The sequence below is a fragment of the Lepisosteus oculatus genome, chromosome 18 (assembly GCF_040954835.1).
Source record: "Lepisosteus oculatus isolate fLepOcu1 chromosome 18, fLepOcu1.hap2, whole genome shotgun sequence".
NCBI lineage: Eukaryota > Metazoa > Chordata > Actinopteri > Semionotiformes > Lepisosteidae > Lepisosteus > Lepisosteus oculatus.
In genome coordinates, this window is record NC_090713.1 from 18354730 (window position 1) to 18367516 (window position 12787).

The 12787-nt window shown below is 41.4% G+C and overlaps 1 protein-coding gene across 1 annotated transcript in view; it reads left to right on the forward strand.

Annotated features, from left to right (window-relative positions):
• The first annotated feature begins 15 nt into the window (after nt 1–15).
• LOC138224006 (protein NLRC3-like) overlaps nt 16–12787 on the forward strand; it is a 394575-nt gene continuing 381803 nt past the window's right edge. The window contains exon 1 of the mRNA XM_069180189.1: nt 16–1594. Within this exon, the coding sequence (XP_069036290.1) occupies nt 111–1594 (1484 nt within the window). The 5' untranslated portion in view covers nt 16–110. The remainder of the gene's footprint in view (nt 1595–12787) is intronic.

Here is a 12787-nt window from a genome sequence, read left to right on the forward strand (position 1 = left end):
GACAGATAGAGACTGTCTCCAAAAACACAAAATCAGAGATCCACTCTGTCAAGTGCAGCAATATTTTCAAACCACTGCCAGGACAGACCAGACCCATCAGGACTGTACTGATGAAGGGAGTTGCTGGCATCGGGAAAACATTCTCTGTGCAGAAATTCATTCTCGACTGGGCTACTGGAAAAGACAACCAAGACTTTGACTTTATTTATTTTTTTCCATTCCGTGAATTAAACTTGATCAAATTAGAAATGAGTTTACAGGAACTGGTTCAGTGTTTCTGTCCAGAGATAAAATCCTCTGATAATGTTTTAGATGGCCACAAAGTCCTGTTCATCTTTGATGGTCTAGATGAAAGCAGACATCCTTTAAACTTTCAGAAAAATCAGAGGTGGTCTGATGTGAAAAAGCAAACTTCAGTGGACCTGTTGTTAACAAACCTCATCAAGAGAAACTTTCCCATTGACTCCTCCATCTGGATCACTACCAGACCGGCTGCAGCAGGTCTGATCCCTCCGGAGCTCATCAGCAGGGTGACAGAGGTCCAGGGGTTTGAAGATCAGCAGAAGGAAGAGTACATCAGAAAGAAGTGTAAGAACAGAGCTCTAGCAGAGAAAATTATTTCACATATAAAGACACTGAGGAGTCTTTACATTTTGTGCTATGTCCCTGTTTTCTGCTGGATTGTAGTTACTGTTCTGGAGCACACATTGGAAGAGAACAGTGGGGACAATCCAACAACACTGACAGATTTCTATACATACTTTCTGCTTGTCTTACTGACAGCAAAGGAACAGAAGAAAAAAAAAGAAATTGTCCTCAAATCAAATCAAAAAGCAATTCTGAAGCTGGGAAAGTTGGCATTTGATAGTCTGGAGAAAAACATAATTGTGTTTTATGAAGAAGATTTGAGAGAACATGGCATTGATCTCAACAACTCTTCTCTTTACTCAGGGGTGTGCAAGGAAATATTTAAACAAAATTCAGTCTTGTTTCGGAAAAAGGTATACTGCTTTTTACACCTAACAGTCCAGGAGTATTTTGCAGCTCTGTATGTTTTTGGTTCCTATCAAAACAATAATATTAACCCACTAAAGAAAACAGTTATGGGTGTTTCCTGGTTGGGAAGAATATCTCTATTCAGCCTGAATGAGGTTGCCCTGGAAAGAGCTATTCAGAGCAGGACTGGTCACCTTGATCTGTTTGTCCGATTCCTCTTGGGAATGGAAATGGAGAACAACCAGGAGCTTCTGAAGGGATTCCTGTCACACACTAAAGATCACCCCAGTGACATCCAGAAAACAGCAGAATTCATCAAGAAACTCATTATAGAAACTTCCTCTCCTGAAAGATGCCTCAACCTTTTTCACTGTCTGAGTGAACTGAAGGACAAGTCTTTAATAGACGAGTTCAAAGTGACTCTGGATAAAACAAAACTTTCAAGACAAAGTCTTTCACCTTCCCAGTGTTCAGCACTCGCCTATTTCTCACTGCTGTCTGAGAAAGAGATTGATTTCTTTGACATGAGTGAATATGCTACATCAGAGGAGTGTGTACGGAGATTGCTACCTGTGGCAAAGATAACAAAAACCCTTAGGTAAGTACCTCAGATTTACTTCACATACAGAGTAAGATGTTGAGTAAAAACTGCCCCTGTGAGGGGTCTTCTGGCGAGGTGCTCAGTGGAGTGGATGTGTTCACCTCATGCTATAGCACACGTTTCATTTTTCATTGATAAAACCCAATAACTGTTTTTACTATTTTGAATGTATTATTTATTCTATGCTACATAACATTGTCTAAACCAGGGGTCTTAATCTTTCTGAGAGCTCCCTTGCTAGACTAATCACGACTACCTTGCACAAAAGAAAAAAGGGCTACAAATATAAGAAATTCATGTAGCGCCCCCGTTGGGCGCACCCTAAAGCAGGCTGAGAGATGTATCGGGGGTGGTCTGTGGGCTCACAGTGACCCCTAAGTCACCGGCTAATGGAATTAGCCATTTTCTTTGGCTGATATAGCTGAATATAAAATACAGTAATCTCAAATCTCCAGTAGCTGAAGGTAGGAACTGCATTCCTTCAGAAAACTTCTTCTCTCTGAGCAGTTTTGTGTCCATGGGAATTCCACAAGACAAACCTGTTATATCATGAAGAACACCCAGACTATACAGATGCAGCCACTACCTGTACTGTCACTGGCCAAAGGAGATTGATAGGTGGGGCTAGTGGTGTGTTAGATTTAAAAAAAAAACATCAGCCTAATTTAATTTGTTGTTGTACTTCTATATGATGATTATACACTTCTAAATATATTGAAAGTATATGGGTGGTAGTGGTAGTGTGTTGCTTTTTCTTCAAAACCATCTGCATCAAATTCTTTAACTCGGGCACTTATTTGGAAAGGTTTTGATGTCCTTAAATATAATTTGCTGTTTTAATTGAAAATGAAACACATGTGAACCAAGTGGAATGTGATGTCTTGGTTGAGTGACAGAATTTTTACCTGCATGCTATCAGGTCCTGGATTCCTGGCTACTCTTTCTCTAATAATGAAATATAATGATGAAAGTAAAACAGGGATTTAAAGATGCCCTTAAACAGAAATCACAACATTTACCTCCTGGAAAAAACCTTGGTTTTTTCCAGGAGGTCTCCCATCCAGGTACTGACCAGGCTCACACCTGCTTAACATTTAAGATTAGCAGTGTTGTGTAACAATCTCCCCCCTCCCACTTCTTCCCCACTTTGATGATGAGGACGCTGGGACCCCTGCAGAGTGAAAAGTGTGGGAAAAAGGAGGAGGGGTGTGACAGACGAAACTTGAAAGAAAGAGGATTTGTTATCATGAGAATTTCAGCGATACAGTGTCATGCTGTAGTATGAGTTGTACTTTATTTGACCGTCATGTTCTTAAGCATTATGTCACGTAGCACAGAGCAACAGAAGGTACGACCTTGTGCGTGGCTACTGTATACTGGAAATCCCTTGTGGTTTGGTGCCAAATCGAGAGATTAAGTCATGGTCTTGGACGGGAGCTTGGGGTCAAAAGCCAAGAAGGTTCCGAGGAGATGAAGTGCAAAAACAAGAGGTGAAGTCATAGTCGAGGACAAGAGCTAGGAGTCGAATGCCGGGAGAGTAGTAATTTGGAAAACGCAGTGAAAGTAACGAAATCCTGAGCTCAGGTAGGAGACCTCAACAGTGAGCGAGGAAAAGGAGACGTGTGAGGGTTTAAATAGTGTGGAGTTAATTGGTGCATGGGTGTTTAGGGAGAGTAGAGCTCGTGGAAATACGGGAGTGCTTGCATGCTTGCATGCAGTTTGTGACACATTATTATACATTTGCAGATTTACATAGTTTAATCCTGAAGAGCTTTTCACTGTAGCAACGCAAACATGTTATAATCTTAAACCATCAAATTTGAAATCTTTTAAATCAGAAGTTCTTAATCTGTTTTGCACCAATGTGTGATGGCCATTCTAAATACACCAGTAATTAAATAAATTACAGTGAGATAAATAATAGTGGGTCCTGAAGGAGTAACAATGAGCAGTGCAAAATATCAAAAGTTGATAACGCACAGCTTTATGTATCTCAGAACCTCTGGGTAGGTGCCAGAACCTTTTAGACCTTGTCCTGTCTTAATAGACCTAAGCCTCCTCCAGAGGGAAGAGAAGCAGACAGAAGTTGGGCAGGATGAGAGGGTCAGCGAGGATCTTTATAGCTTTGCGTTTCAGTCCAGAGAGTGAGTCTCAGAGGGAAGGTAGTATCCTACAAATTTGGAAGTGATCTACACTACTGTGTTTAGTGGTTTTCTTGTCCTGGGCAGAAGTGCTGCCACACATTTATGGAGAAGGTCAAACATGGTCAATGACAGATTTATAGAAAAGGGTCATTGCTTCCTGCAACATTTCAAACATCTTTGTCTCAGGAAAAACAGCCTCTGGTGAGCTTTCTTGACCATAATGGATGTGGTGTCCTCCCATTTTAAAATTTTTCTTTGTGTTAAAAGACTTTGTGTAGCTGTCTTTCAAGGCTCTGAACCAGGGGTGCCCAACCAGTCGATCACGATCGACCAGTCAATTGCTTGCCAGTCGATCGATCGCAAGAATGTTTAGCAAAAAATAAATGGCCTATTTGACTATAAGACAAAAGTTGGGCAGGATGGGAAAGGTCACTGAGGATATTTAGAGCTTTACATTTCAGTCCAGAAACTGAGACCACAGAAGGTAGGCGGTATCTTACAAATTTGGAAGTGGTGTACTGTACGCTACTGCCTTGCCTGTTTTTTTTGTCTTGGGCAGAAGTGTTGCCAAACCAATTATGGAGAAGGACAAAACATTTTCAATGACAGATCTATAAGAAAAGGGTCCTTGCTTCTTGCAACACTTCAAACGTCTTTAACTGTCTCAGGAAAAACAGCCTCTGGTAATGCGCTTGTCGCGGTGTACCGCAAGTTACCGTATTAATTCCGTAAATTCTCGCATAGTACCGCATGATACCTCATGGTACCGCATGGAAAATAATAGTATCCGGAATTTCCGCAAGGTGGAGCTAATAAAGCTCAGCCTCTCATGTTTGAGCTGTCGCCATCAAAGTCTTTACCGAAGATATTACTAATAGTATTTATAATGAATGACCTTGGACAAGCTGTAAACTCAAAGAATTGCCCTGGTCCACATTCTTTTTTTCATTGACCATCTTTGTAAAAGTAACACCACAGCATTTCGTTGATCCAATCACACATTTGTTTTCAATCATGCAAAGTACAGTAATTTTTGAGAATCTCCGATTCACCATGCCTTTCACATGCTCATAAAAGATATTGATTTAGGAACATAAACATATTACTGTATGCAAACTGTACTGTATACAGTATGTATATGTATATTTAATGTCTTTACTGTGCCCGTTTTAGTATTGAATATTCATATGGAATTTTACCACTGAAGGGAAATCTTAGTAGCTGAGCATAAAAAGAATAGGAGCTTGACATGTGTGAAGGCCTTAAACGATATTAATTTTGGAACATAAACATACAGTATTACAGTATGTAAACTGTATATGGCTGGTCTCGGTACTTTAAAGAAAAAATACACACCAGTATTCTATTTCTGCCTAAACGTTTTAAGCATCGAAGTCTTTAACTAACATGTGAAATAACGTGTATAAAAAGTGGTAGTTTTAAGCCTTTCTGTGAATACGCTCGATACCAGAGTAAATACGCATACTTTTAGAATTTGATTAATAGGGAATATAATATGGAATCGCATATCTAAGGAAATTAATAACGATATAAGTATATACACAAGAATAGTATATGCTGTACAATGCCAGTTGATACCGTATGTGTAGGGCTGTTTCACCACTCCTCAGGTGACTTTGTGAGTGGTGCTGTGGTATAAGTATTGGACTTGTAAGTGACAGATTGGCTGTTCAAATCCAGCCAGTGCCATGATTTTTCTCTTAACAAACATTTCTTTGAAAAAATAAAATAGCAATATTATGGACAATTAATTGACAATAAATATAGAAAAGCACATATTAAATTTGGGAAATTTGGTTTCAAAAGTCCTCATATCAACGATGCCTATACTGTTTTCCTCTACAGTATGCTAATCTATTGTAGCACATTCGCCCCGGGTAGTGGCCGAAGAGCGCCCGGCTGGGATATGCGGTGAGGGGCAAGTGGTCAGGGCGGGGTATAGGAAGGCCACTGAGCAGTGCAGCTGTCCCACAGTGAAACGGGCGTACAGTCTGGGGAGATCGCCCATTTTCCATGTAAACAGTTCCCTGGTTCTGCACCCCTGGGTGTTTCTCTCTCTCGGGCTCGTGGGCTGGTCATGTGTCTCTCTTTGATCGGGGGGGGGGGAGAGCTGGCTGGGAGGTGGTGACGGAGAAGAAAATAAAGGCAGCTTTTAACTCTGCAAGTCTGAGTATATGTGTCCGTCCTATCCAAACCCAAAATCGTTACACTATCATTCTGTCCATCGAAAACCTGTTTATATGTGACCTTTCAGAACACCTATCTGTTTTCTTCCTAGCACAATTTATGAGCACTCTGTGATTAAATTAATTCTCATTACATTATCATTCTCACTGTGCATAACAGGAAGATTAATAAACATAAGGTTGTTTAATGACAATCTATTGTTTATCTCATGGCTAAATAGTCAAGTCTAGCCAAAAGAGAAAACATCGACTTTATTTAAACTCCAGCGAAAGTATTAATGGTTTTTAATTACCATACTTTTATGGTACATGACTTTGCTAAAATGTATTTAAAAATAAAAACGTTTACAAACGCCAGCAGAGAGAGAGACACACACACAGTTTTGTGCTGGGTTTAGCAGTTTTCCGAACATAGTCTTTCAGCGAATGCCAAACCATCTCTATTGGATTGATATCTGGGGATTCGGCTGGAGTTTTCACCCAGTTCACTCCTTCTGCTATAAGCCTCGCCCTTGCTGCTGTGTGTTTCGGATCGTTGTCTTGAAAAAGACGGTGCCTTGATCCAAAGTGCTCCCTGATATATGGGGTGTCATGCTGTTTCACCACGACTTCCTCGAAGAATTCATGATCCATAATTCCTTTGAAAATAAGAAGTGGTCCTGGGCCTCTTCTAGATATACCCCCCCAGACGTGAACCTTCAGTGGATGTTTGGGCTTTGCCTTGTCCACATATCTCCCCTTTTTACAAAATGACATGGTTGAAAACTGTCATTTTCATCCGTCAGTCTGTCGATGGCTCGCACAATAAGACTTGAAAAAAAAAGAGATCAACAGTTAGTTATAAAAATAATGTGCATAGTTGTATTTACATGCAAGAAAAGTATTTTTAGACAGTTATTTACCTTTGAATCGTCCTCGGTTTAGATTCTCTTTTCCTCCTCTCCCCTTTATAATGTCGTCTCACTGTGCTTTCACAAACGAAGATGTCCATGGAAGCCAAATGCTGTACAATGTCTTGAAGTCTGTACCTGTATACAGTATGGTACAGATAAACTTGCACCAAGAGATGAGCTAATACCTGGGAAAGACACTCCTATCTTATTTAAAACACAATACGCCAGGAAATGTGTCTGATGCATTAGCAAGTTAAAAAAAATTGCGTCGAAAAGCCGGGCGTAACAATTGTTTCCTTTTTCTGATCACTCACTGTTTGGATACTCGTCTCACCTGCCCTGTTCTTTGCTTTCTTGTTATTTGCTGGGTATTCCTGCTGCGATCCACTCCTGCCCCCACACCTAAAGAAGATTATTTTACATTTGTTTACAATGTTAGATAAAAAAAACACATTGCCCGATGTTAGAAAGCATCTTGCATTACATTGCTTGAAAAATAATTTTATTTCGAGAGACTGGATAATGAATTCAAGTGTTTTTTAACTTCCTGAAAAAATGAGTAATAATTTAACAATATATGTAAATGTTTTATGATATGAATTTATGAATTGAAAGAACATCTAAAGTTTGTCTTCTGTATAGTATATGAATTGGAACATTTGTAAAATTATGCATCCAGTACAGGGTTTTTCAGTACAGGGTTGTAGGGGAGCCAGAGCTTATCCTGGCAAGCAACTGGCACAAAGCAGGATACAATCTGGACGAGATGCCTGTCCATCGTAGGGCACACACACACAGACACACTCTCATACACACCAGGACCCATTTTCCCAGAAGCCAATTAAACTACCAGTGTGTTTTTGAACTGTCGAAGGAGATGTGTGCACCCAGAGGAAACCCACGTGAACACGGGGAGAATATGCAAACTCCACACAAATGGCACACCAGGAACTGAACCCTTTCAATTGAGCTACCTTCAATGGCACAAACCATCACAAATGGAGCACTAATGAATGAGACTGGTTCAGATCTTGTAGGGGGGGGCTGAATGACATCACCCATTCCCCATAAAAATAAGACACTAAACCTCAGAAATGGAAGGAGCACAAACACTAGTGCCAGATCACACAGGTGATGCCACCTCAGAGAGGTGAAAGGTAGCTGGACCCAGTTGCCCTGTGACCTGCGAAGGGGAAGGCCATAGATGTTTGAGCTGGATATGCCCAGAGTCTGTCCTGGGAAAATAGAAGTTTGTGTCTGAGCGTGAAGGTGGCTGGTGAGCTGCCGGTCGTGGTGAGCTGTATGGCCCTGTAGTGGAGCAGGGTGTGGAGGAGCATGGCTGGGTTCAGTTTAATACTTAATGTCTATAACTAGCTGAATGGAAATTGATTCAGTGAGCTCATACAATTAAAGAATGTAATACAAATATACAGTACAACAAATTCAATAACAGAATACATCCACTCAGCACATTCACAAGACATCCTAAACACACAACAGTGATAAAATAAATAACAGTGGGGCCAAATGGAGTCATGCAAATACAGTATATCAAAGAGTTGAAGTGCAGAGTTTATGCTTCTCACAGCCTCCAGATAGGTGCTGTTACAGAACCTAGTAGCCTTTGTCTTAATAGACCTAATCCATTTACCAGAGGGGAGAGAAGTAGATAGAGGTTGGGCAGATTGGGAAGGGTCAGCAAGGATCTTCAGAGCTTTGCACTTCAGAGTAAGTCCAAAGAAGTAAGGTGACAACCTATAGTTTTGGAAGTGATATACAGAACAGTACACTACTCTCTCTACCTGCTGCTTGTCCTGGGCAGAAGTGTTGCCATACCGCACAGAGATGTAGAACCTCAAAACACTCTCAATGACAAATCTCTGTAAAAGAGGGTTATTGCTTCCTTTCTTTTAACTGAACCTGAATATGAAATATAGTCATTTGTGTTCAGAGAGTAAAGCATAGGTGATGAGACACAAACCTGAGGAGTTCCTGTGCTCAGAGTGACAGGCGTAGAGAGGGTATCCTTCAGTTTCACCAGCTGCTTCCTATCAGAAAGGAAATTCATTAGCCAATGGCCTTCTCTGTAAACTTATCAAAGAGCTTGAGAGGAGTGATTGTGCTTAAAGTAGAACAATAGTCAATAAAGAGGATCTGGGTATACGTGCTGGTTGCTTCTAGGTGTTGAAATATATCATGAAGCCCCAGGGAGACTGCATCCTCCATTGACCTGTGTGCTCTATAGGCACAATAGGTGTATTTTATATAGAAAATTGGCTATAAGTTGCTCAAAAACCTTCATGCTAACAGAAATCAAGGCTATTGATCTGTAGGCATTGAGGCAGTTCATAGTGGATTTCTTAGGTACTGATATTATAGTAAACATTTTAAAGCAGTGTGGTATTGTAGGCTGCTTAAGGGAGAAACTGAAAATATCTGTTGTAGTGCCATGGGGGTAGTTGACACCGCATTGGGCGTGGACAGGCTCTCATTCTCCCCTGTCACACCCCTTTATACTCTTTTAGGTTCCTTTTCTTTATATTACACGCACTCTCTTCCAAGAGTGGTGATCACACTGAACCCCTCATCGGGGTAAAAGGATACATGACTCCACATTCCGTTACTTCTGGGCCCTTTACCTTTGGAGTGTCAAGTTTGCCAAATTCATCCTGTTGTCCTCACTGCTAGGAACCTCCTGCTCCCAGACCTCAACATGGAGCCTCCTGCTCCAACTGCATTAGGACAGGGTTTCTCACTCAACCAGTACCTCGGACTCCCAGGTCTGCCTACAGCCCTGACATCCTCTCCTGACACCACCAGGTTGGGTTACACAAACTCACACTACCTACATCACCGAGTCTCTTCGACACTATACACTGTGCCAAGACCCAACACACTGTCCCTCTCTAACACACACTCACAACTTCTCTGGCACCTCACTCTCATGCCCTTAGGTTGTGAACTCACAGCTGCCAGCGTACCTCACATAGTGCCCAGCCACCATTGTGTTACATCTACGCAGCTGCCAGCGCACCTCACTGTGCCCAGGAACCACTGCATTATCTGTGCAGCTAGATAGACCCCACTCACTTCCCCAATACCAATGTATTGCCAGGGGGAGGGTCCCTCTACCACACATACCACTCTGGTCCACACACACTAACTCACAACTCACTCATACAGCAGACACAACAGCCCTGCTCTCACACCCTAGCAGGATGCTGTCCCTTTAAATCTTTCAATGATCTCATAAAGCTCCATTTCTTCTGTCAGTCTCCTCACAGACTGACGTTTTCACTTTTTTCCTCGCAGGCTATTCCTCTCACAATCCCCTCTGGAATTGTGGTTCTTCTCTACCCCCTCATGGGGTTTCTATAGCGGCCAATCAAGTCTTTACTCACCCGTACTGTAAATGGCGGCATGCCCTTCTAACATCGCCCCGGCTAGTAGCATCTCACACCCGCTACTGTCATGCTTCAGCCTGGCTGTCTCACAGCCTCCGCATTTGTTCTCTCACCACTGCAGCCACAGCAAGGCCGAGGTCCTGCTGGATCTTTTTCCCCCTTTAAACCACTTCTACACTTGCCGCTCATTCACTTATTCACGTCAGGTTGGGTTTTCACGGCAACGCGTCTTCCTTAATCCGCCTCCCACCAGACACTCCCTGCATCGTACCACACTGTAAAGATAGGAGAAGGCTGAGCTGCACAAGATTTCAGTGTAGTTGTTGTGTATGGGGAATCATGCTCCTGAATGTTAAAGGATGGCTGGAGAGGCTGCACTGGCTGTGTAGGTATAGTCTGCTGCAGACTGTTTAGTGTATCCATACTGCAGTAGAATTCATTCAGCTTGTCGGGGAGAAAGGGATCATCAGCTGAAGCAGTTTTTTTCACCTTGTAGTCTGTGATTAAGTGAAGGCCTGGCCAGATGTCTGAGTTTTCTTTGTTGAATAGTTTATTTTCTAGTTTGTTCTTGTATTCAGCTTTGGCCCACTTTACTACATGTAGGAATTTGTATTTGCTGGATTAGAAGTCGGCATCATCTACTTCTTTGAACCCCTGTTCATTTTTTTCCCACAAGGTTTTAATTTCCCTGTTGAACCAGGGCTTGTTATTTTTGTACACAGCAAATTATTTGCAAGGAATGTACAGATCCAGCCACTCAGAATGCTTGAGGGATACTGCAGTAGTTCTCAGTCCAGCAGCTGTGCGAGACTGTGGTAGACTGCAGAAGACCGCAGGGTTTTAGAATGAATTTAGTAATGTGGCTGCACCTCTTTGTAAAACAGCCAGTTAGATCAGTGAACACTTAACATGCCTCATGGAGCAATTGGGCTGTCACCAGAAAATGCCCAGTTTCGAATCCCGGTCAATGATGAGAGACAATCCTTTTCTAATTATAGATTTTAAGCTGTACGCTGCTCAGACATTTACTGATTTTAAACTGTTATAATACTGTAGCTTGTGAACGTGATGTGTCTTTTTCAGGTTTACATTCACATAAAGAAAATCCAAAGGTAAATTTTGGTAGCAGAAAATAAAAACAGTACTGTAATGTAATACATAGAGTATTCTAATGTACGCACAGTAGATGGCAGTGATAACTAAATATGAAAATGTACACAACAGTATTCCACCCTCTTCATAAATATTTTATGCATCAAAGTCTTTAACGTGGTGACCTATGATGGGTAATGGTTTTAACGTGCTTATTCTGACATTATACAGTTTATACAGTATACTGTACTTCATAAAAAGTTATTGAATAATGTTTTATCCATTTATAAGAATACATACGGTAGTAAGAACACTACTTGCTGTTATTGTAAAAGAAAGGTGTACTGATTTCATACCACTTAATAGTAATATTAATATGGAATCATGTAACTAAGCAGCTAAAATACCACAAGTGGCTCTTTTGGAAACATTTTAACATTCGTGTTTTTTAAAACTTTTATTATCCTTGAAATGGGCAATGGACTGGAATTTAGCGCGCTGCACCCAGGCAGTTCAAAGCCCAATCAGAGAATTACTTTTGGTTTGTTTCTTACTTAATAACAAAGTACATAAAAATAGTCCACTATTATAGCTTATTGTGAACATGATGTGTCTGTTACGGTCACCGTCTTTTCCTCCAGAGGGCGCTCCATCCTCCTCATGTTAGTCTTTTTAATTATTACCTGCATTATTTCCCGGTGTGCCCTGTTTTAGTTTTCCTATTTAAGTTTATGCCTTCCTGCCTTTGGGGCTCAGCTTTGGTACACAGTAACCCGATGGCCCGCCTACCACCAGACTTCGGGAGGAAGCCTGAAGGCACAGGCCTGTTTACGCTCCCTGACCCACTGAGCCCTTGGAAGGGAGCCCCATATTTCCATGATTCTTGTCTCATCTTCATCTTCATCTGCGTCTCTTAATGGATCTCCCGGCAATGGACTTATGGACTGCTTCCTGACTTCCCCTTGAACTTCTCTGGATATAAACCCCATTTGTCTTCCCTGAACCCTGTCTGTCCGGAATCGCCACCTTGCATAGGGTCTAAACATTGTCCTCTACAGGAGACTGACCCAGCTTCCACGACAGTGTCTCCTTCAGGTTTACATCCAAATTGGGAAAATCTATATTTTGTCTTAATCCAAATTTCAGCAGCCAGTAATCAGCCAACAATTTAACTTTAAATTTAAAAGTTTAAACCATATATTGTACTGTACAGTACTGCACAGTCCAAAGACTTACTCTGGAAGGTTGTTTCTGGCTAAATTCGCTCCAGCGTGTGTGTCTCTGGATTAATTATTATACATGATGGTTTTATGATTAACCTAAAGAATTCCATGAAGAAATCCTTAAACAAAGAAGGGAAGAAGGGTCATTTTTGCAATTTTCAGTAACCGGAGAACAGCTTATCAATATGTTGAAACCGCACCATAACAGTGAAGACAGACGTGTTACA